The 19,429-nt window shown below is 44.2% G+C and overlaps 1 protein-coding gene across 5 annotated transcripts in view; it reads left to right on the top strand.

Annotated features, from left to right (window-relative positions):
- Window positions 1-19,429, top strand: part of LOC146592958 (inverted formin-2-like) — a 43,743-nt gene that overhangs the window by 21,002 nt on the left and 3,312 nt on the right. For 3 of the 5 annotated variants that reach the window (XM_085310125.1, XM_085310127.1, XM_085310126.1), the window contains exons 4-22: window positions 584-743; window positions 1,311-1,344; window positions 2,378-2,519; window positions 2,640-2,781; window positions 3,348-4,259; window positions 5,629-5,774; window positions 5,861-5,922; window positions 6,553-6,655; window positions 6,741-6,826; window positions 7,368-7,468; window positions 9,032-9,102; window positions 9,225-9,332; window positions 10,166-10,236; window positions 10,881-11,001; window positions 11,582-11,746; window positions 12,580-12,682; window positions 13,728-13,886; window positions 15,024-15,803; window positions 17,570-17,629. In XM_085310125.1, coding sequence (XP_085166251.1) covers window positions 584-743; window positions 1,311-1,344; window positions 2,378-2,519; window positions 2,640-2,781; window positions 3,348-4,259; window positions 5,629-5,774; window positions 5,861-5,922; window positions 6,553-6,655; window positions 6,741-6,826; window positions 7,368-7,468; window positions 9,032-9,102; window positions 9,225-9,332; window positions 10,166-10,236; window positions 10,881-11,001; window positions 11,582-11,746; window positions 12,580-12,682; window positions 13,728-13,886; window positions 15,024-15,803; window positions 17,570-17,628 — 3,525 coding nt within the window. In that variant the 3' untranslated portion in view covers window position 17,629. The remainder of the gene's footprint in view (window positions 1-583; window positions 744-1,310; window positions 1,345-2,377; window positions 2,520-2,639; window positions 2,782-3,347; window positions 4,260-5,628; window positions 5,775-5,860; window positions 5,923-6,552; window positions 6,656-6,740; window positions 6,827-7,367; window positions 7,469-9,031; window positions 9,103-9,224; window positions 9,333-10,165; window positions 10,237-10,880; window positions 11,002-11,581; window positions 11,747-12,579; window positions 12,683-13,727; window positions 13,887-15,023; window positions 15,804-17,569; window positions 17,630-19,429) is intronic. The other 2 variants (XM_085310128.1, XM_085310129.1) reach the window with 2 other exon arrangements.

The raw sequence follows: 19,429 nt of genomic DNA, 5'->3' as shown, positions 1-19,429 counted from the left end.
GTATGTGTGAACGCTCACTTGGGGTCTGATTCATGCAGGTAGGTCCGTGTCCCACAGAAAAGGAATAGCAATGCGATTCATTTTGCATCATTTTGGTAAGAGAGGCAGGGATTTATATTATGAAGTTTGTAGGAATTTTGGCCTGGCTAGTTCTGTGTCAGCAGAAATTCAAAGTGCTGCCCTGGGAGTTGTCTACAGGCAGCCTCCTGCCAACCACAAAGTCCTTCTTGGTAGGAGAAGTCCCACCACATAAACCAAATATAAGGTGCCGCTTTCTGGTCCCAAATCCAGGTGGTGTTCAAAATCCAGGTTGTTCATCTGTTTTCACTGACCCAAAATCCAGCTTGTTCATCTGCTGTCAGAAAGCAAAAAGGGATCTGAGAGGAGTTTCACTGACTTTCTCTGCTGACCAGACACCCCTCCATGGCTGGGAAATGTGACTTTTAGCCATATCTTTCTATTTTGTGGCTCAGCAGGATAAACTGACAGAGATTTTAAGATGCTAATTCTATTTGAGAGCCTTCATTTAGAGGAATAAGTTTCTGAATTGTCTGAACAGAAATGTCACTTGTGTTATTAACAGAGTGTGAAGAACCAGCAGTATCGATTCAGTGTCATAATGAATGAGCTCTCAAATACAGATAACGTACCATACATGGTGACACTGCTGAGTGCTATCAATGCCATAATATTGGGGAAAGAAGAGCTAAGAACGAGAACACAAATCAGAAACGAGTTCATAGGTAAGAATATTTGTTGCACCTAACTTTCTTCAAGAAAATTAGTTCCAAAAACAGGGCACCTTTATGTTTTTATTTAATGCATCGATAAAGTGATTAAAGAGGGATGGGGAGCAAAACTGTGCAATTTTTAAAACCTCTTGGCTTTTGACTCTTTTCTTCTCTGAAACAAGCTTTTTAACCAGATCTATTTAACCTTTCTTTGCTGCTTTCCCATAGCTTTGATCTCTTCTGACATCTCAGCAGAACTCCATTCTTTGAGCATCTTCAATATGTTTTTGTAGCCAACCATCTTTTGGGGGCACATTTCCATACATTGTAACTCCTCCTAACAGGATCTGAGATTTCTTCACCCTGCAGCCTCTCAGTTTTGCCACAGAGGTTTACCTGTGATTCAGGATCACTTCCAATTGCTTGAATATTGGGATGCTAAGCACCATAGCTAGGATTTATCTCACATAATGTGCTTATCTGAGCTGATGAGCCTCTGCTCCATTTCTTTCTGTGGGAGAAAGAGGCATACAACTGCACAATTCATTTGACTTATTTTAGACACTTTTTTGTTCTCAGGGCTTCAGTTGTTGGATATTTTAGACAAGCTAAGGTAAGGATCACCATTTCAATTTTCTTTTATAAATGATATTCACAGTAATGTAGCTATGGAAACGTAACACTTAGCAGCCTTCAGTGGCGTACAGTGAAAGGTACCCAGATGGAGTGGACCATGATAGCCTGCACACTTTATGTGGGAACCAGAGGCTTTTGGCCAACATTAAGACATTCTCACCAGCCACGGTATTCCTGGAGCAGCTGTTGTCACAGATAGCATTGGCAGAGGTTCTGGGCACAGGCAGAACATGGCACAGCAATGGCCTTGGTGAGGCAGCATTTCAAACTGAACCTGAACTCTCACTGAATGGCTTGGTGTATTCAAAACTGCTTCACAGCTGATCTTTGTCCTGGAAAAATGCAGCTAAGGCACTTCACTAATGCCTAGCTAGACATATCTATCTTCACAATTTCCTAATTTARAAAGGATGTTCTGTTAGAAGCACCCACGGTAAATTATAAAATACATTATATGTTAGTTGTGGTTACCCATGTAACTTGAATTTCTCCATTCCTTTAAAAACGAGGGGAGAAAATATGTTTCCAATACCACCAGCTRGCAGGGGTAGAGTTCCTGCCTTGAGAGTACTCAAGAGAACTGAAAAGCTTGGTTTTAGGGTTCTTTTTTTATTTAATATTGAATAGCAGAGAGGAAAGTCTTCAAACAGAAACAGCATTTGCATATTTTTTCTTTGTCTTGACAAAAGAAAAACAAGGCCAAATTTCAAAAGGGTGGAAATGGCATGCTGCTGTTACAGCTCCAATGAGATGTGCGTACAAAGCACACACTGAGCTAGATTATGCCATGAAAAGTCATGTTCATTTCCATCTGTTGACTATAGAGGTATATTCAGTTCAAGAAAGGAAGCATTGATGGAGTTCGATCCTTTATAAATAAGTTAGAGTTGGGTACTTTCAACACTGACTGGCTGAGTCTAAGAGGCAAAGAGATAAAAAAACAAAAACAATCATCTGAATCATCAGCAAATATGAAAATTCCTTTGAAAATGAATGCTATACGATTGCAGAGACATAGAGGAGGAGGATCTGCTCATCCAATGTGACACATTTGAGGAATTCAAGGTAGAAGATGATGAGGAATTGTTAAAGATATGTGATGGGATAAACATGAATGATCATCATGAGGTCTTTTCATCTCTCTTCAATAAAGTAAGTAGGCTGTCATGTGGGGGCAAGGTCATGCAATGGCAAAGCTGACATACTTGGAGCTAGTTTGGAGCTAGTCTGGTGCACAGCCTTGCCCTTAATGAAAAATGCCTTGTCTTCCAGGTGAGCCGCTCTCCAGTCTCCATCCAGCTATTGTCCATCCTCCAGAGCCTTCTGCACCTGGAACCGTCTCACCACTCTAGCCTCTTGCTGTGGGAGTCCCTGGATGCTGTAGTGAACAGAGCCATTTTGCTCGCAAATGACAGTAAGACTGACATAAGAGTGGCACATAATTCCAGCCTTGCACTAACATCTTTTTTTCTCTCCCCTGTCCAATACCTGCAAAAGTCCTTCCCAAATGCACAGGAAAAAAGCTATGGGGCATCCTAAGAGCTGAACAGAAGCAGAAACAAAACTCTCGTACGACATGAGGTCAAGTCTTGATGTGAAGCCACGGATCTGTAGATGCCAGTGAGAGCAGGCCATATTTAGCAGTCAGTTTAGGATTCACTGCCTCACTTCGATGGTTAAGCCCTGACATTCCAATGGACTTTGGGTGGTGGGAGTCAGTGGGACTTTCTGTTGGCATCCTGCTGCTGATGCTGGCTAACCTTGCTGGCAGTCATGCTCAAAACAGTGTTTATGGGGTTTGAGCTGGGCTGGGACCCTGGGAAGCAAATTTCATGGAAGGAAAAAGCACAGTTTTGTGAAGTGACTCCAGGGAGTGAGTTCTGTAGATCCAAATGTGGTGCCTGGGGAGATGAAGGGGTTGGATAGCATGAACCAACCTTTGAGCCCCATCTTCTCCACTGACACTCACTTTTTTTTTAGTTCAGGAGAACACAGTTGAAGAAGTTATCGAGAGGTTGTTATCTATCAAGAAACATCCAAACAAGCAAAAGGGAGGTGAAAACCAGCTGTCCAGGAATACAAATGAAGGTGTTCAGACTGAATTGGAAGTGTGTTCGAGCACAGTTCAGAGCCCTGTGAAATCAACTAACCCCTCCAAGGCACCATCACCTCCATCAGGGCCACCCGCTGCAGAAGAGATTATGTCCTCCCAGCTCTCATCCTGCTCAGCTTCGCCAGAGACATTTACCCCTGTGCCCACCGCTGTTCCTGCCCCAGCACCTCCCCCACCACCACCCCCTCCACCGCTCTTAGGCATGGCAGCCATGTCCCCTGCGTGCCCCATGATGGATCTGCCTCCAGCCCCTCCACTCCTAGGCATGCCTCCACCCCCTCCACCACTGCCTGGCATGGGAGCCATCCCACCCCCTCCACCACTGCCTGGAATGGGGGGCATCCCACCCCCTCCACCACTGCTTGGCATGGGAGCCATCCCACCCCCTCCACCACTGCCTGGCACGGGGGGCATCCCACCCCCTCCACCACTGCCTGGCACGGGGGGCATCCCACCTCCTCCACCACTGCCTGGCACGGGGGGCGTCCCACCCCCTCCACCACTGCCTGGCATGGGGGGCGTCCCACCCCCTCCACCACTGCCTGGCATAGGGGGTGTCCCACCCCCTCCACCACTGCCTGGCATGGGGGGCATCCCACCACCCCCGCCACTCCTGCCTGGCATGGCAGCCATCCCAGGAGATCAAATACAAGCTGTTGTGGCCACCCAATTGAGCTGCCAGTTTGGCTCCAGCAGGCCTGTTCGCAAGACAGTGAAGACGCCAACGTTGAGAATGAAGAAGCTGAACTGGCAGAAGCTGCCCTCCAATGTAGTGAGAGGTGAGTGCCCTGGCATAAAGTCACAGCTGCTTTTTGGATGACCCAAGGGCAAAACAGTTTCCCACTTTCTCTGGCTGTGTCAAATCTATTTGACTCCATGTAGACACAGAGCTGCTGTGATTTCTGATACATCTGACCTGTGAAGCTTAACAAAAAAAAATAGCATTAACCTACTGATATTTAATGACCATTCCAGCTAGATCAGTAGTTTGGAATAGCTTGTTTAGAACTAAAATCCTTTTAAATTAAAAGCAGGGGGATGGATGAGAAGATTCCCCTAATCCTGTATTTGACATACCCTGTATTTGGGTTTTCAACAGGCTCTGATCTGGGTTCAAAATTATCTGTTCCCCAGTTCATATATACTTGCATCTGGGTATATGAAAGTCATGACTAAGAGTGCAGATCAGGGTCAACACTCTGGAAAGTTGCTATGGTGAGAAAGATAGCAGAGGTCTTGGAGAAGCAACATAAGTCACAACTCAGGAAGGACACTGAAAGAGTTGAGCCACGAGAAATATTGACTTGTTTCTCAATCTGTGGRTCACATTTCCCTCTCCTAATGGATCCAAAAAAGAGCCTGAAATGTGAGAAAAAGCAAGGGCAGGGAATGTCAGCCCTGACCTAGACAACGCCACCATCCTATGGAAGGTGGTATAGGTAAGGTCTAAATACATTTTTAACCAAAAGGGCAGTTCATTGTTGGGATTATTGCAGTAGAGATTTCTACAGCCACACTTAGGAGATGCTCAAAGAAAAGACTTTTTAAAAGTGYGGCGGGATTAGTTCATTAATTCGAGTAGCTCTATATCCAGCATTCCATAAGGAGCCTAGATTACAAAATGAAAAATTTAAGAATGTTCCACTTAGAAAATGGCCAGGTTGCGTCTGATCACTCTGCTGGCATGCAAGGAACCAAAATAACACTATATGKTGGACCAGGAAAGAAATGGCTGAGGCCCTTCTCATGCTAACCCAATTTRCTAACCCAGTTGTGGAGGAGAATGCGGTTTTAGCAAGGGGATGGTGGTTTTATAACCTCTGTCTGCCTCTTCCTTCATTTTCTTATCAGCACATTTTGACTTAAAGTATCAAACATACAAGTACATACCAAAGTACCACCAGGATAGATGCCTTTTTCCTTCCTAGCTGGTCCTCTAGCTGGTGAAGCAGTAAATGTGAGTATTTTCACATTCTGAAGGGCACAGTATACTGTTTAGATTGYTCCTAATGATTCTGGCACTATTACTGAGTTTGAAGGTCCTTAACTATTTCATTCATTTTCTGAGATTTAGCAACTCATATTGCCCCCAAAGTCAGGAGCTTTTGGCTGTCCCTGTAAACTCTCTTGATACCTTGTCTTTTTCAGAAAGTCACTCGATGTGGGCTTCAGTGGGTAGCAGCAGTGAGGACGCCATAGAGCCCAATTATACAAGCATAGAGCAACTGTTTTGCTTTCCACAACCAACCCCCAAGGAGAAAACGGCTGCACCAGTGAAGGCAGAACCAAAGGAGGTGAGGGGGTCGTTCTCATTCTATACAGTAAAGATCACCACAGACAGCTCATCTAATATCAAATATCTTCTTTTTCTTTAATGAAGATCACATTTTTGGACTCCAAGAAAAGTCTCAATTTGAACATATTTTTGAAGCAGTTTAAATGGTAAGATATGGCCAGTTTTCATGGTAGTTGCCAAAACTTTGAACAGCTTTTGCCTCGTGTCTTTAAGGTCACAAAATCTATTCCAGCCATTGTGCTTTTGTAATCTGTGTTACTGAAAWGTCTGAACCTTTCCCAGCTTATAATATACTGTTTTTAAAACACTGGGTCTGAGGGTTTATTTGAGTTTTTACATACAACATTCCTGTAAGCTAGAAAAGGCTTTACATCTCGTTTTACAGAGAAGTTATGAAACAGAATCATAGGGTAATTTAGGTTGTAAAAGACCTTTATGRAGCAAACCTCTACTGATAACAGAGCCAACACAGAACTTAAGAATTGGATCTTTTTTTTAAGACAATCAAGTATGTAGGGACAAGCATCTAAATTGCAGGACTAATCTCTGGTCCTGAGTCATTTGGCCAGGGCAAAAACAAAACATTGGGCATAGTAGGGATTTGAGTGTGGATCTTCCAAGTCCACAGTTAATCACTGTGACAGGCTTCCTCTTGGATTACTGTGGCCCTCGTTAGGCAAAGCATGGAGCACTTGCATGGATACATATCTCAGTAGCATGTGATTGTGGAACAAGGGCCTTTGGGTGACTGCTGACTCTGCTCCTCATCTCTGCAGCTCCAATGAAGAAGTGGCTGCCATGATCCAAAATGGGGACAGGACCAAGTTTGATGTCGAGGTTCTGAAACAATTGCTCAAGCTGCTGCCTGAAAAGCATGAGGTCAGGACAGAGATATGGTTTGCTTAATTCACAGAGTTGTAAATGCAGTGCAGTCCTGCAGTCTTGATTCTTTATTTCTAACTAGATAGAAAACCTGAAGGCCTTCAAAGAAGAGAAATTAAAGCTAGCAAAYGCAGATCAGTTTTATCTCCTCCTCCTTCAGATTCCCAGGTAAGGGAATTAACCACAAACTTTAGCTCAATCTTTTTCTAGGTTTGCAGTTTTAATTTTCCTTATAGGAACCTCACAGACAGGTACTGATTGATGTATCTAGTGGATTCCTCTCTCCACCTTCAGGTCATCCCTTCCCTGTTACCCTTGGATGAAAGGCTACTGTTTCTCCAGCATCTTCTCTCCTTCTGAAATAGCAGAAGCTGACCCACATCTAGGGCCAGATCTCCCCAAAGAAGCTATGTAACTTACTGAAAGTCATGTGGGGGGTCTAAGGCAATGCTGAGAAGGGAAAATCCAATCTCACACTGTGGTTAGTCTCAACAGAAACTCTCTGTGCTTCAACAGAAACTACATCGCAGTAACTGGTTCCCATGCAAAATTGTGCCTCCCTGCCCAAGCCACAAGGCATAKGTTTGATGTGGACACGGTAGATAGCAATGTTGTAGAGTTGCCACACTTCCAGGAGATGTAGGAAGAAGGCCGCCACGCCAGCCAAGATCACAATACCTTGAAATTTTTAATCAATCTCCTTCTTTAGCTACCAGCTACGGATTGAATGTATGCTGATCTGTGAAGAGACCAGTGTTGTGCTGGACATGATTCAGCCAAAAGCTGGAGTCATCCGGAGAGCCTGTGAAGGTAAGTGAGCTGACCTTATTTGTTTATCTTATTTAGAACAGTAAACTGCCATGTACCAGAAAACCTCTCCTACATACAGAGCTTTGCAATGAGGCTACTCAGCACCACAGCTCCCCTCCTGCTGCAGCCTGGTCACTGGTTCACTACAGAATTCAGGATGTGGCTCTAGGTATCTCCACTGGTGGTCAGAGCCCTTTGTAGGGCTGGAAATCACTTTTTCTCACCCTCAGTCCTGTTTTTCTGCAGCAGCTGTGTTCTTCTGAAACACTTTTAACAGTGAAGCATGGGAAGCTCATTAGTCCTTTCAAGGAGCTGAATTTAGACTGCAAAACTGGCCCTGTTATAGCTAATTCATCCAGTGTTATTTGTCACATGAAGATCTTCATGCAGCGATTTCCTCTGCTGCCACAAAAGCATACCCCTAACCTCCCCAGAAAGCAGCGACACTTTAGTTTTCTCTGACTACAAATGGAACCAGAAGAGAAAAAGRTTGTTATTTTGGGCTATAAATGGCTGATGCTCAAATTCTGTAGTGATGGAAGCATCTGAATATGTGGAGTAATTACACAATAGGTCTTTGCTTCCCATGGCAAAAGCTTCTGGTCATATTCAGCAGAGTTCATTAAAGCTAGGCAGATACGAAAGAGCAGAATGGAAAATTCAGCTGGCACAGGGAAAAGATGTATAAAATCGTTTTGAATGGTTCATTCTCAAGATCATGCACCTAGTGGAAGTAAGGCTTTGCCTGAGGGAAGCATGCACAGAGGTGCCTCTCCGGGAACTGGTTCCAGCCCTCCAACAGCAGCAGAGGGAGCACCCTACTCGCTTCTTGGCACTGTCAAGGGCCACCTGTCCTGAAGAGCTGGTTCCACCAAACTCTAAGATGGGTTTCTCCAGCTGGTGTTACAATTGCTTGCTGGGATTAATTGAAACTTCCCCAAAAAGTTTCTTCCAAGCAGTCCACTTGTCCTCTTAGAGCTGTTCCTGCCTCAAAGCTAAATGTGTGTGAAACTGTTCCACCGCAACTTTTTTGTCTTAAAAGCAAGGACGGGGATGGTATCCTTCATGCACTGATAAACACCTTGTCCATGCAAGAACAAGAACAAGGCGAGCGTTTCTGGTTTTATCAGCTGGCAGGTGTTCACAGAGTTGTCAGAACTGGTTTCACTACACAGTTGAATAGGCTCTCAGAGTTTTCTAGGATTAAAATTTTAGCTCAATTATCCTCACCAATACCAATATAAATCTGGGATTCTTCCACAGAAGGCAGCAAGTCAATGACTTAGAAGGAAAGAAGAGACCAACTCCAGATTATTTTCCATTAGGAATGAGAGAACAAATTTAAAGAAAGAGACAAACAAAGGTCATCAAAACTTATATGAAGCCTAGCTAATGAAATTGAGTTTATTTAGAGTGAGTTTCTCTTCTGGCTGAGTCATTGGGCTGCAAACCTGAAAAATCCAGATTTAGTTTGGTGGAATTCTGAATTCCAATTTTAATCCRGTTTAGGAAACATTATGGTTTGACAGAAGCTTTTAGTTAAAGGGCCTTTTTGTTTTTCAGATCTTCTGAATAGTCATCGTCTRCCACTGTTTTGTCAACTGATTCTCAAAGTGGGAAACTTTCTGAACTACGTAAGGATTTCTTTAGTCCTGTCCTCCCCCCGAGTCATAATGATATGTGGATTATTCTTCTCCTTTAGGGCTGTAATTTGGATGGACACTGGAGTTATATTTGCTTTCTTTCTGTCTTGTAGGGAAGTCACACGGGTGATGCTGATGGGTTTAAAATCAGCACTTTACTCAAACTAACAGAAACCAAAGCAAACCAAACGCGCATTACGCTGCTCCACCATATTCTGGAGGTACCACTGCCAAGTCCTGGGCAATAGGGAAGGGGGAGGATTTTATCACAGATGAGCCATTTCTCCTACTCTGCTTTTGGTTGTTGTATCAYACTTGTATTCATATCCTCCCTGGCAAGCTACAGTGTTGCAAACTGAGAGCACTCAATTCTTCTAGGCTATCAGAGGCTACTTGTGGGCACTATTCAGCTGAAAGGGAGCTTGGTGTGTAAAGACTTTTGTCCTGCTTCTCTCTAGCATCTTTCACCACAACTGCTGGAACTTCCTCTTTTCATATTCCTGCAATCTGTGCACATCATCAGCTGCAAACCACGGAACATGTGGCTACCAACACTATCTTGACTGATCTGTGCTGCTTCGACCACTCTGCCTTTTCACTGCCTCTGCTTTTTCCACCAGACTATTCTCCACCTTTTCATGATCCCCACCAAGCCCCCGTGGTTTTCTTATTCTCTGTATTGCTGGGCTTTTTTTTCCTTTTTCTCCATATTTTGCTCTCTCAATTCCAGTTATGCATGGTCAAGCATAAGAAATCCCCAGTAAGATAAGAATAGAGCATAGTGGCAGGTCAGCTTTGCTTTGAACAATGAGTAATTCTAATCTTTCAGTACTCATATGTGCTTTTATAACCTGGGAGTTATAAAAGAGAGTCTTACCTCTCTGAATGTGCAGTCCTGTTTTGTTCTGCAAGGCAAAGCAGACTACAGAGGGAAGCAGTAGCAGGATGTAGGCTAGGCATCCTTCCTCAGCACTTCTGCCCATTTCTCTTCCCACCTGGCTTCCTGTCTCAGCTAATGGCATACAGTAAATAACATTTCTTTCTCTTGCTTCAGGAAGTAGAAAACAGCCACATAGACCTACTGGAACTGCCAAAGGAYCTTGAATATGTTTCAAAAGCAGCAGGGTAAAACAATCTTATTTCCTTCAAATAAAAAAAAATCCCATACACATCAATAATGTATCAGAAATTAGSACACACACAGCTGGTATAGCACATTAATGAGATAGCATCTTTATTTGGCTGAGGAATGCTGAAACAACTATAATATACAATAGTTCTTCTACAGCTGACAACACTCAGGGGTGAAATTGCAGTGCATTCAGTTAATGCTGCCTTCACAGGTCTTTCCAAACACTGCACTGCTTTTGCATTAGCAGGATCTTCTTAAKCCCAGCTACCCAGAAGCATTTCTGAAGTGTGTTTAACCAGCATGTTYTGAGAAACTAAGCTAATGTCAAGCACTGAGGGGAGCATGAAGGTGGAGAATAACCCTTTGAATGGGTGAACTTTTTATGGCATCCATCTACTCAGTACCTGAAGTTGTAGATAGACATGTCCCTCTTTTCATAAGTACCCTGGAGGAAGTATCATTTTCATGAGCTCAGGCTGCAGAAAGAGTTCAGAGATTAAGATTCAGACAGCTCTACMGTTAGTGAAGTGGTGGGAAAGAAAGGAACAACCAAGCCACCAGCTCAGACAAGTTCTGTCTTCAGTTGGCTGAGRATGTTACAGAGTGAACTAATGAAGGAGTTCTGTGTTTTTTTCAGAATCAATCTTGATATTATACACTCGGAGTCTAGTGCCAATTTAAAGAAGCTGCTGGAGCTTCAGCGAAAGATCTCATCATCAAACGACGATGTGAAACAACAGTATGAGAAACCTATCAAGGTCAGTGAACGGAGTTCCCTTGTATCTTCCACCTCAAACACACACACACACATGCACACAGAGAGCCAGTGTACGCTCTCTGTAGCTAAGGAGGTTCATGAGAGGCTGAAAAATTTTGTCACCAGATATGCCCTCAGATTTAGAAGTAGGCTGTAATGCACACAATCCATTTATGTTAATTTGCCACCTCCTGCCAGAACCAGGTATTTTTTGGTAAGCCATTTCTTAAGGAGCTGCCTGGGCTGCTCTCTGCACTCTGTTGTGAAACTCCTTACTCTGTATGAGGCAACATGTTCACCCTCYGTGTGGGTCACCAGAGGAAATCCCTTCTCTGGGGATTAAGTTTTACATTAAGCTTTCCATGTCCTCCTAGTGCCACCCCTGTAAACTAGCACAACTCAATCACTAGCTGCAAACACCATCTCAGTTTCTTCGTGCTGCATAAGATCTGCTACAGTTAAAAAGCAGGGCCCTAGAGCCCTGCTCCGAGTTCTTACATTGCCATCCTTTTTTTATTTAATTGCCCTTCACTCATTATCTTCTGGATGGYGTTTTACTGTGTATACTAAATGCATTTCAGGATAGCATTGATGCCTCCAGAAAGCTGGAAGAGGAATTTGAAACCATTGAAAGGAAGAGAGAAGAACTTGCAAATTATCTCTGTGAAGATCCAAGCAAATTGTCTCTAGAAGACGTATTTATCACCATGAAGACCTTCAGAGACCTCTTCATCCGAGCCCTGAARGTTAGCATTTGTGCACACGATGTGCACACCAAGACTGGTGCCTGTCTCTGCTCAGATAGATGGGGGTGGGATGGGCACCTGGGCCCTGCAAGGGAAGGGTGCTGKTTACAGATCCCTCCTTTCAGTAGGTGGCATTAGGTCACCCAGTGAATAGATGTCTGAGCCCCAAGGCATCTGCACAGCATCAGACTGGGTATAAAAGGCTAGACCCCAGCAGAGTATTCCCCAYTGATTCCTTCCTGCCAAAGCCTCTCTCTGCCTTGTATCAACCCTGTAACAGGAGAGACCCAGTGGTTACACTCTCAAGGTGGTGCCCAGGGCTTAAAGGCAGAGCCAGAACCAGCTCCATTGCCTTTGCTCAGGAAGATCCAGATTCACAACAGCACTTCAGAGCTACACTCTGGAGATTTATGACTTTTCCATGCTACTTTGGCTTCAGATTCATAAAGTTGCTTTGGAGTCAAGTGCATAGGTTTTAGAGTATCAAGATTATAAAACTTAATGCTTACCTTCAACTTGAGCAAACAAGCTTAGAAAGGAGAAGTAAAAAGGGGATGTGGTTAAAAGGCCACAAGTCTGAAGCAAATCACTGCTTCAGTAGCTTACACATTTGCCTCAGCTATTCAGAGGATTTGCACAGATCACTGCTGCCACCTGCTATTAGAAATGGGCAGAGTCCTGGACAAGCCGGTAGTCTCCCTCAACCCTCTTGGAAAGACAGTACATAATCTTAGGATCCATTTTTATTTACTGAGGAGATCATCTTTCTCTTCATTGGGTTTTCTACCAAATATTTAGCCAACTTTCTCATGCTCCCTGTTACTTAACTGCAGGAAAACAAGGACAGAAAGGAGCAAGCTGCAAAAGCAGAGAAGAGGAAGAAACAACTGGAAGAAGACGAGGCAAAGAGACAGAAGGGAGAAAATGGAAAAGTCAGTAAGTATCTGAAAGGGTTTCATCAAAGAGAGATGTTCATGTCATCCCAAACTGGCTGGGACAGCTGATAGAARCTGTTATCTTTTCTTGTTTTAATAGACCAAGAGTGGTAGTTTATTCTGTGGGTTTCCAGGTGCTGGCTCACTGAAGACATTCAGGTGTCTTACAGTCAAAGCTAAGAATTGCCTTTCCACAGTTACAGCTAGGCCAAGAAGTTTATTTTTCTAACTGAACAAAGAAGGAAAAATCTCAGATTGAAACATTTCAGTAATTTGAACTTTTTCAGTTTCTAACAAAGCTTTTGAATCCCAAATCTAGCAAAGGACACTTGACTTTTTCCTCAAAAATCCCCAAAGCACTTAAGTAGCTTACTCCAGTTTATCAGAGGTTGCAGAAGTTCCAAAAATATTGCAGGTAGCTTAAATCTGCCTTTCTGTGGCTGAAAATGAAAGGCACATATGAAAAATAAAACTAAAAGAAGCTAAGAGGAAGGAAAAATTAAGATCATTTTGTTCCTATTTAAAAGAGAGAGAGAGAGAGAGAGAAGAAGAAAAAAAAAAAGAAAAGAAAACCAGCTCCACCAACGTGGATAGCAAATAGGATGTATTTCAAGGTCATGGCACAGCAGACATCACTAGGCACAGGTCAGGGAAGAGTATGTGCCAGTCTGTAGTGGCTGGGGCTTTAGGCTAAACCCTCTGACTTCAACTCGGAAAAGCTGCGGTGGCTGCTATGGCATGCCCTGAGCGACCGCCCAAGGCACTCAGGTAAGGGATAAAGCCAAAGTGCACCCTAGGTCTTATGAATCCTGGAGCGTGGTTGTGGCTTTTTTTTCCTGCAAGACCTATGGCCCTGTCCCAGGGGCTGGTCCACAGCCAGGTTTCACCCGGGTGCTTTTGCACCAATGTCATTTGCGCCAGGGCAGCAGGTAGCAGGCAGAAGAGGCAGGATGGCATCGCTGCACCTGTGTACRGGCAGGGTAGAGTCAGAGGCCTTGGGCCCTGGCTCATGGGGCATGTTGTTAACACTCATCTCTCTATCCCAGTTAAGAAGGGAGTGGTGAAACAGGAGGACGTGTGTGTCATTGATGCAYTGCTGGCCGACATAAGGAAAGGGTTCACACTGAGGAAGACAAAGAACAGAAATGAGACAGATGCACTTCCTAAAACCTTGCCAGCMGAGAGCCCAGAGGAGACACAGCCTGGTAAGGACATGCACTTGACTTTGCCTGCAGCTATTCATTCCCATCTGCCTCTGAGCTTGAGCCAAAAACACATGCAAGAACTTTCCAGCATTAATATTTGGGGCATTTTATTTGAGGAGGCTCCACAACCAGTGCAATGGAGAAGCAGAGCAGAGAGTCCTGTGCTGTTGCCAGGCCTGCTCCTGAATTAGCAGCAATACATTTGTCACAGCRTGGCCTTGTGCCCACACTGATAAACCCTCTGAGAGGCATGGCCCATGGCTCAGCTACTGCACCATGCTGATGGGACTCTGATGCTTCTAGACCCCTATTGGTGTCCTCCTCACACTGGTGTCATCCCCACATGAAGTCCCTCATGCCACTGAGTCTCATAACACAGCTTGTCAGTGTTCTGGAGATCACTGTACCATGCCACAAGTCYACATTTGGGTGTAAGGACTACAAAACCCCATTTGCAAAAGGATCCACATCCCAAKACTTTCAAGTACTTGCTGAGAGACACCCTAAGAGGATTTCAGCTTTTGTGTGTGTGTGTGTTTGGGGGGGGGGGGAGCTTGTGACCTCAGCACCAACATTCAATGCACATTAGATGAGGACAGGAACACTGGGCCCCCATAGGGCCTGGTCTGTGCGCTGTGGCTATCTTGAGATGCTCTGCAAGGGCAAGATTAGGCTGGAAAAGGCCTGAGTGATGGGGGAAGGGAAGGGGTTTTTGAAGTCCTCTTGCAAATCAAGCCAGGGGTCCCAGGTGGTTCAGGACCTTGCAAGCTGGTTCCCTGTTTCTGCCATAGGCTTTCAGGCACCCGTCTTGCAGCTCCGTTGACTTCCACGGAAGCCAGCCAGTTAGCGGCAATGACACACAAACACCTGCTGCAAATGGAGCAGGTGCTTTGCCGCACTGGAGCCTTGGAGTCCAACTGAGGTGACCGCATAGGGTGTAAGAGGAGATGTCACTGTGTTAAGTAAGCAGTTCATCCKTGGCTCTATGATAAAATGGTCCTGCCTGTGCATAGCTGCTTTCRGTTCAATGTACCCTGTGCAGGCAACTGCAAGTTTGTGTCCCAGTGACAGAAACACCTCGGCTGATTTCAACTGTAATTCTGCAGCTGTGCCTGATCATGTGTTTTTTGTTTAAAGGAAAGAGCACTAAAGATCCACAAGCAGCAGGAATACACATCAATGATAAGAAAAAGCAAAGCAGCAATGGTCATCCCTCAGAAAGCATTCCCCCTTCAACCACTGGGCTAACAGAGACAGGTAAAGGTGTTACAAATGCCTCAGCTTCAAACCAGGCCTTACCTAAACAAAATACTGAAGAAAATTTGCCACCGGAGTGCCAAACTGAAGGCCCATCTGTAAGCTTGATGGAAGTTGATGGGGCCGGTCAGCCCAAGCAAGGAGCAGGCACGCAGCAGGCAGACAGTTTGGCAAGCCTCCAGGAGAGCGCGAAGAGTAGCACCTTCACCTTCTCTGTCACCAATATAGGCAGCGAGATAAAGTTTATGAGCAGCAGTTTGAGCACTGTTCAGAGAGACCAGCTCAATGGGTCCACCTCAGAAGACCAGGACAATGAATCCCATCCTGATGGCTCAGAGAACGTCAGGCCAGCTAAGGAGCAGATAATCCAGCCAAGCAATSCCCAGCTAAACAAGAACGGAGTAGATCCTGGCAGTGCACAGTCCACTCCCTTTGATGAAGCGCATCAGGCAGAGTCAAAAGAGAAGGCAAAGGAAAATGAAGACCCTGGTACAGACTCACTGTTGGACACCTCTCAAGAGAAGTCTTTCTCGGAGGAGCCAGCTACTGATTCTTCCTGTTCTGCAACGCTTCCCCCTGGACAAACTTACAGTGATAGGGAAAAGCAAAGAGCATCTGGAAAACGTAAAAAGAAGAAGAGGCACAGCAAAAGCTACACAGGTAGCCTATTTTATATATTTATACATTATATATATTATTATATATATTATTATATATATAAGTATATATTATTATATGTAATATATAAAAATATTATATAATATATATGATATATATTTATTTATATATTGTATAGCCTTCTGGGACTGAATTAAATCGGGGGACTTCCTAGTATGTTTGTATATATCTGTTCCTCCCCATTTAGAGGTCCAGTACTGTCCACAGAAGGCCACTTGCCTCCAGAACAATTCTGTTTAATGGAGTTGTTRTTCTTTTTTTTTAATATGAAAAAGGTTTAAAAAGAAAGCAAGCATTATTCATTCTTTTGGCATTTATAAGTTGTTTATAAAAGGGTAATGATGAATCAATAATTAAAAAGCCCATTACACATATGCACTAAAAATGGCAGTAAGCACATCTGTCAAATGCACTAAAGACAGCTATAAGCCATGGTTATGTACAAACAAAAGCTCCATTAGACTCCAGAGCAGTGATTAAAAGCAGTTAATACTGGGTGCTTAATCAGTGATGACACCCCTCTCTACTCTTTATGAACACGTAATGCCAGCAGCATCAGCACTGCTGTGATATTTTTTCCATCATAAGCCTTGTTGCGAAAGCTTTTTGCCTGCAGTAAGTGGAAAACATGCGCCAAGTGTACTTCAGGGAGCTTCTTCTTAGCATCARGCCTTTGATCTGTAAGATGGGGGTACAAAGCCAACAAGTAAAAATAGTGTCTTGCTGACGCTTGTGCAAAAAGGACTGTATTCAGCAAACTGAATTGATCCCGTGTCATGGGCTGCCCACTCATTCAGGAAAGAGCAGGTCACACCTTCCCTATGCTCATTACTCCCTTCCAGCAGGAACTATGGCCAATAGGAAAGATGGAGCCTGCCCATGCTCTCTTCCAGCATGCACAGCCCGTCCGAAATCCTAGAAAGTATTTCCAAGTCCCTCAGACTCAACAGAGCTGGAGCCAACCTTGGGTGGATATTTTATCCCAAAATAGAGGAGCTAACTCATAGAGGAGACCCTTGGTTCTGTCAGCCTTTTGATAGATACAATATACTGTCCAAAGCCTGTTTTCTGCAAGATCCTGGGATCAAGCAAATAGCAGGCAAGAGGTGGAAGAAGGAATTTTTCCTTCCAAAGAAGGTAGAGAAAAAAGGAAAGGAGGGTTTGAATACCTACTGCTGAGGAAGACAACATGATCTGAGCATCTACTGCAAAGGGGCTTATGCCTATAGTGCTGCTATGCCTCAGGGCTATAATCATTTATGTTTCTAAACGAGCCATTTTTTTTCTTCTTAAAAACAAGCCAAAAATATAAGTGGTTTCCCAGAGCAGTGGTTCCCAAACTTTTATTCTCCTGAAGCTTTTCTGAAATGGGGATAAATTTCTCCTAAATCTCTTTTTATTTCCCACCTAACCCCAATTCCCCCTTCCCTGACAGCTTCAGGTACTCTCTTTGCCCCGTAGCTCCTCCATTCCCCAAAACGGCAGAAGTGGGGAGGAATGGAAGGAATTCCTCACTCTGCCCTTCCCAGGAGACAGTAGAAGAAGCTGCAGCAGAGGGTAAACCCCACACTCCCAGCCCTCACCAGGCGTTCCTGACATCGGCAATGAGCATAGCTCCCTAGGCACCCAGGGCTGCATTTTAAGGACCTCTCTATTACTACATAAYGGGCTTATCCTAAGAAGTTCCCTGTTGTTATATTTGCCTTGCCATGATCGTATATATTTAGYGTCTCTCTTTCATTTAAAAGCAGAGATTGACACTGATACTGGAGATAATAAAACAAAAAAAGGTTGTGTGGTACAATGAGGTATGTAAACTTACAAAGGCATTTTTTTGTAAACTAACCATTGCATTGGGACAAACTTAATCAGTTCTTGGCGTATCAGCTAAGCTTTTTGTCTTTGTGTCTAATCACAAATATGTTTAAAACAAATTTGTTACTCTGATTCTTACTTACCAAGGGGCTGATCTTGCGTTGAGTGGAGTCAGTGCTGCTCTCCCCACGACGCAGGGTCATATCCCACGTGTCTGTCTTCCATGTCAGTAGCAGCCAACCTGCCTTTCCCTGCAGATAATTAAAAGTTGTTATTCTAACCAAGTGAATCCAGCTTCATGTGATAAACAAAATCTTTGCTTTGATCCAGTTTCTTCCTAAAAACTATAAAGATGCAATTTCAGTACACACTTCTTGCAAAAGATGTTTGGTTTGCTTTCAGGGTAGCCACATGCTGTAGCACTGTTCAAGTGCGAGTAYTTGGCATGTGAAATAAAACAGTGGATCTGGGGAGAAATACTGTTTGGGGCAAGATACTAGCTCCAGCTCAAAGCCAAATTCAGTGTCAGAATCCTGATTTGACACATGAAGTAGTTAATTGGAGCAAACCATGTAAACTCGGTTTCAAGTAAGAACGTGAGTATCACATCCCTTGCATCCTTCTGCGATGTTGGGAACATGCAGTCGCTCATCACAAGAAAACTTTGGGAGTTCTGCCTACATGACTTTTATGAAAGTTTGCCTGTATTTATAGCAAGTTGAAAGAAAAGCAAGGAACAGAAAGAAAAYGTCCACTGTACTGAAATCGCATAGCTACTTGTTGCCCTTTCCATTCTGATAGGCCTCTTATGAAATGAATCAATAATGCCAAATCTCTCCGGGTCTCATTTCACGAAAGGAATGTGTTTACTCCTCAGCATCCCCCCATGTCTGGGTACGTGAGCCAAACGGGGCCGCGCTGCTCCCTTGCAGCTTGGGGCCCCCCTGCCTCCGTCCCCTCTTGGGAGGCTGGAACGGATGAAGCCCAGCGGGATTTCCACGTAGGCTTAGTTTTATCCTGCACTTGCAGCCTGACCTCTGGCAACAGAAAATCAGCTCCGTTGTGGGTAGTTGCACTCCAGGCTACTCCTGGCCTCCTCTTGGGCTCTTTCATGCCTCAATGAAAATTTACATTGAGAGGGAAAGGGAAGTTATTTTGTTTAAGAATCCTAATGAGGATTCTCAGCAAGAGCAGAAAATAGTAGCCATGAGGCAGAGGTAAGARTATTTATGTCTTATGCAGAGGGATTCCATGCAGGCTTGAAAAAGAATCATATAAGAATCATACCATCTGGGAAAGAAAAAAAAAAGAAACACAGACACAAGTTGCTTTGAATTCTCCTTTGACTACACAGGAAAGCAACAGAGAGGGATGCATTGAGAACCAGTACCTCTGTGAAGTGTCTGAGTAAACTTCAGGCAGGAAGGCAGCAGTTAAGTGCAGTCTTGAGATGCAACACCCAGCTGCAGCCATGTCCTGCCAGCAGCGCCCTCGAGTGCTCCAGCATGGGGAGGACAGGGACACACAGCCCTTTCAAATCTGCAAGAATCATTTTGGGGTTTTGTTTCAGTTTAATTCTAGAGAAGCAGATGTTTCACCTCCCCTTCTGCAGCCTCGGTGTCATCTGTGGGCTGTGTTTTAATGGACCATGGGGATGTAATCAGGCTAATGCTTGTCTTCCTGCATGGCCTTTGCCTTCATGTCTGTCATTAGAAATGGTATTTCATTCAGTTATTACATGGGACAGGACCTTAAAATGACAGTATACAGCCCTGTCTCCTGGCAGTCCTGTC

The sequence above is a fragment of the Rhea americana genome, unplaced genomic scaffold (assembly GCF_003343005.1).
Source record: "Rhea americana isolate MKP2758 unplaced genomic scaffold, rheAme1 scaffold_310, whole genome shotgun sequence".
Classification (NCBI taxonomy): Eukaryota; Metazoa; Chordata; class Aves; order Rheiformes; family Rheidae; genus Rhea; species Rhea americana.
Note: the sequence above shows the minus strand (reverse complement) of the source record. Positions and strands in the feature narration are given on the sequence as shown.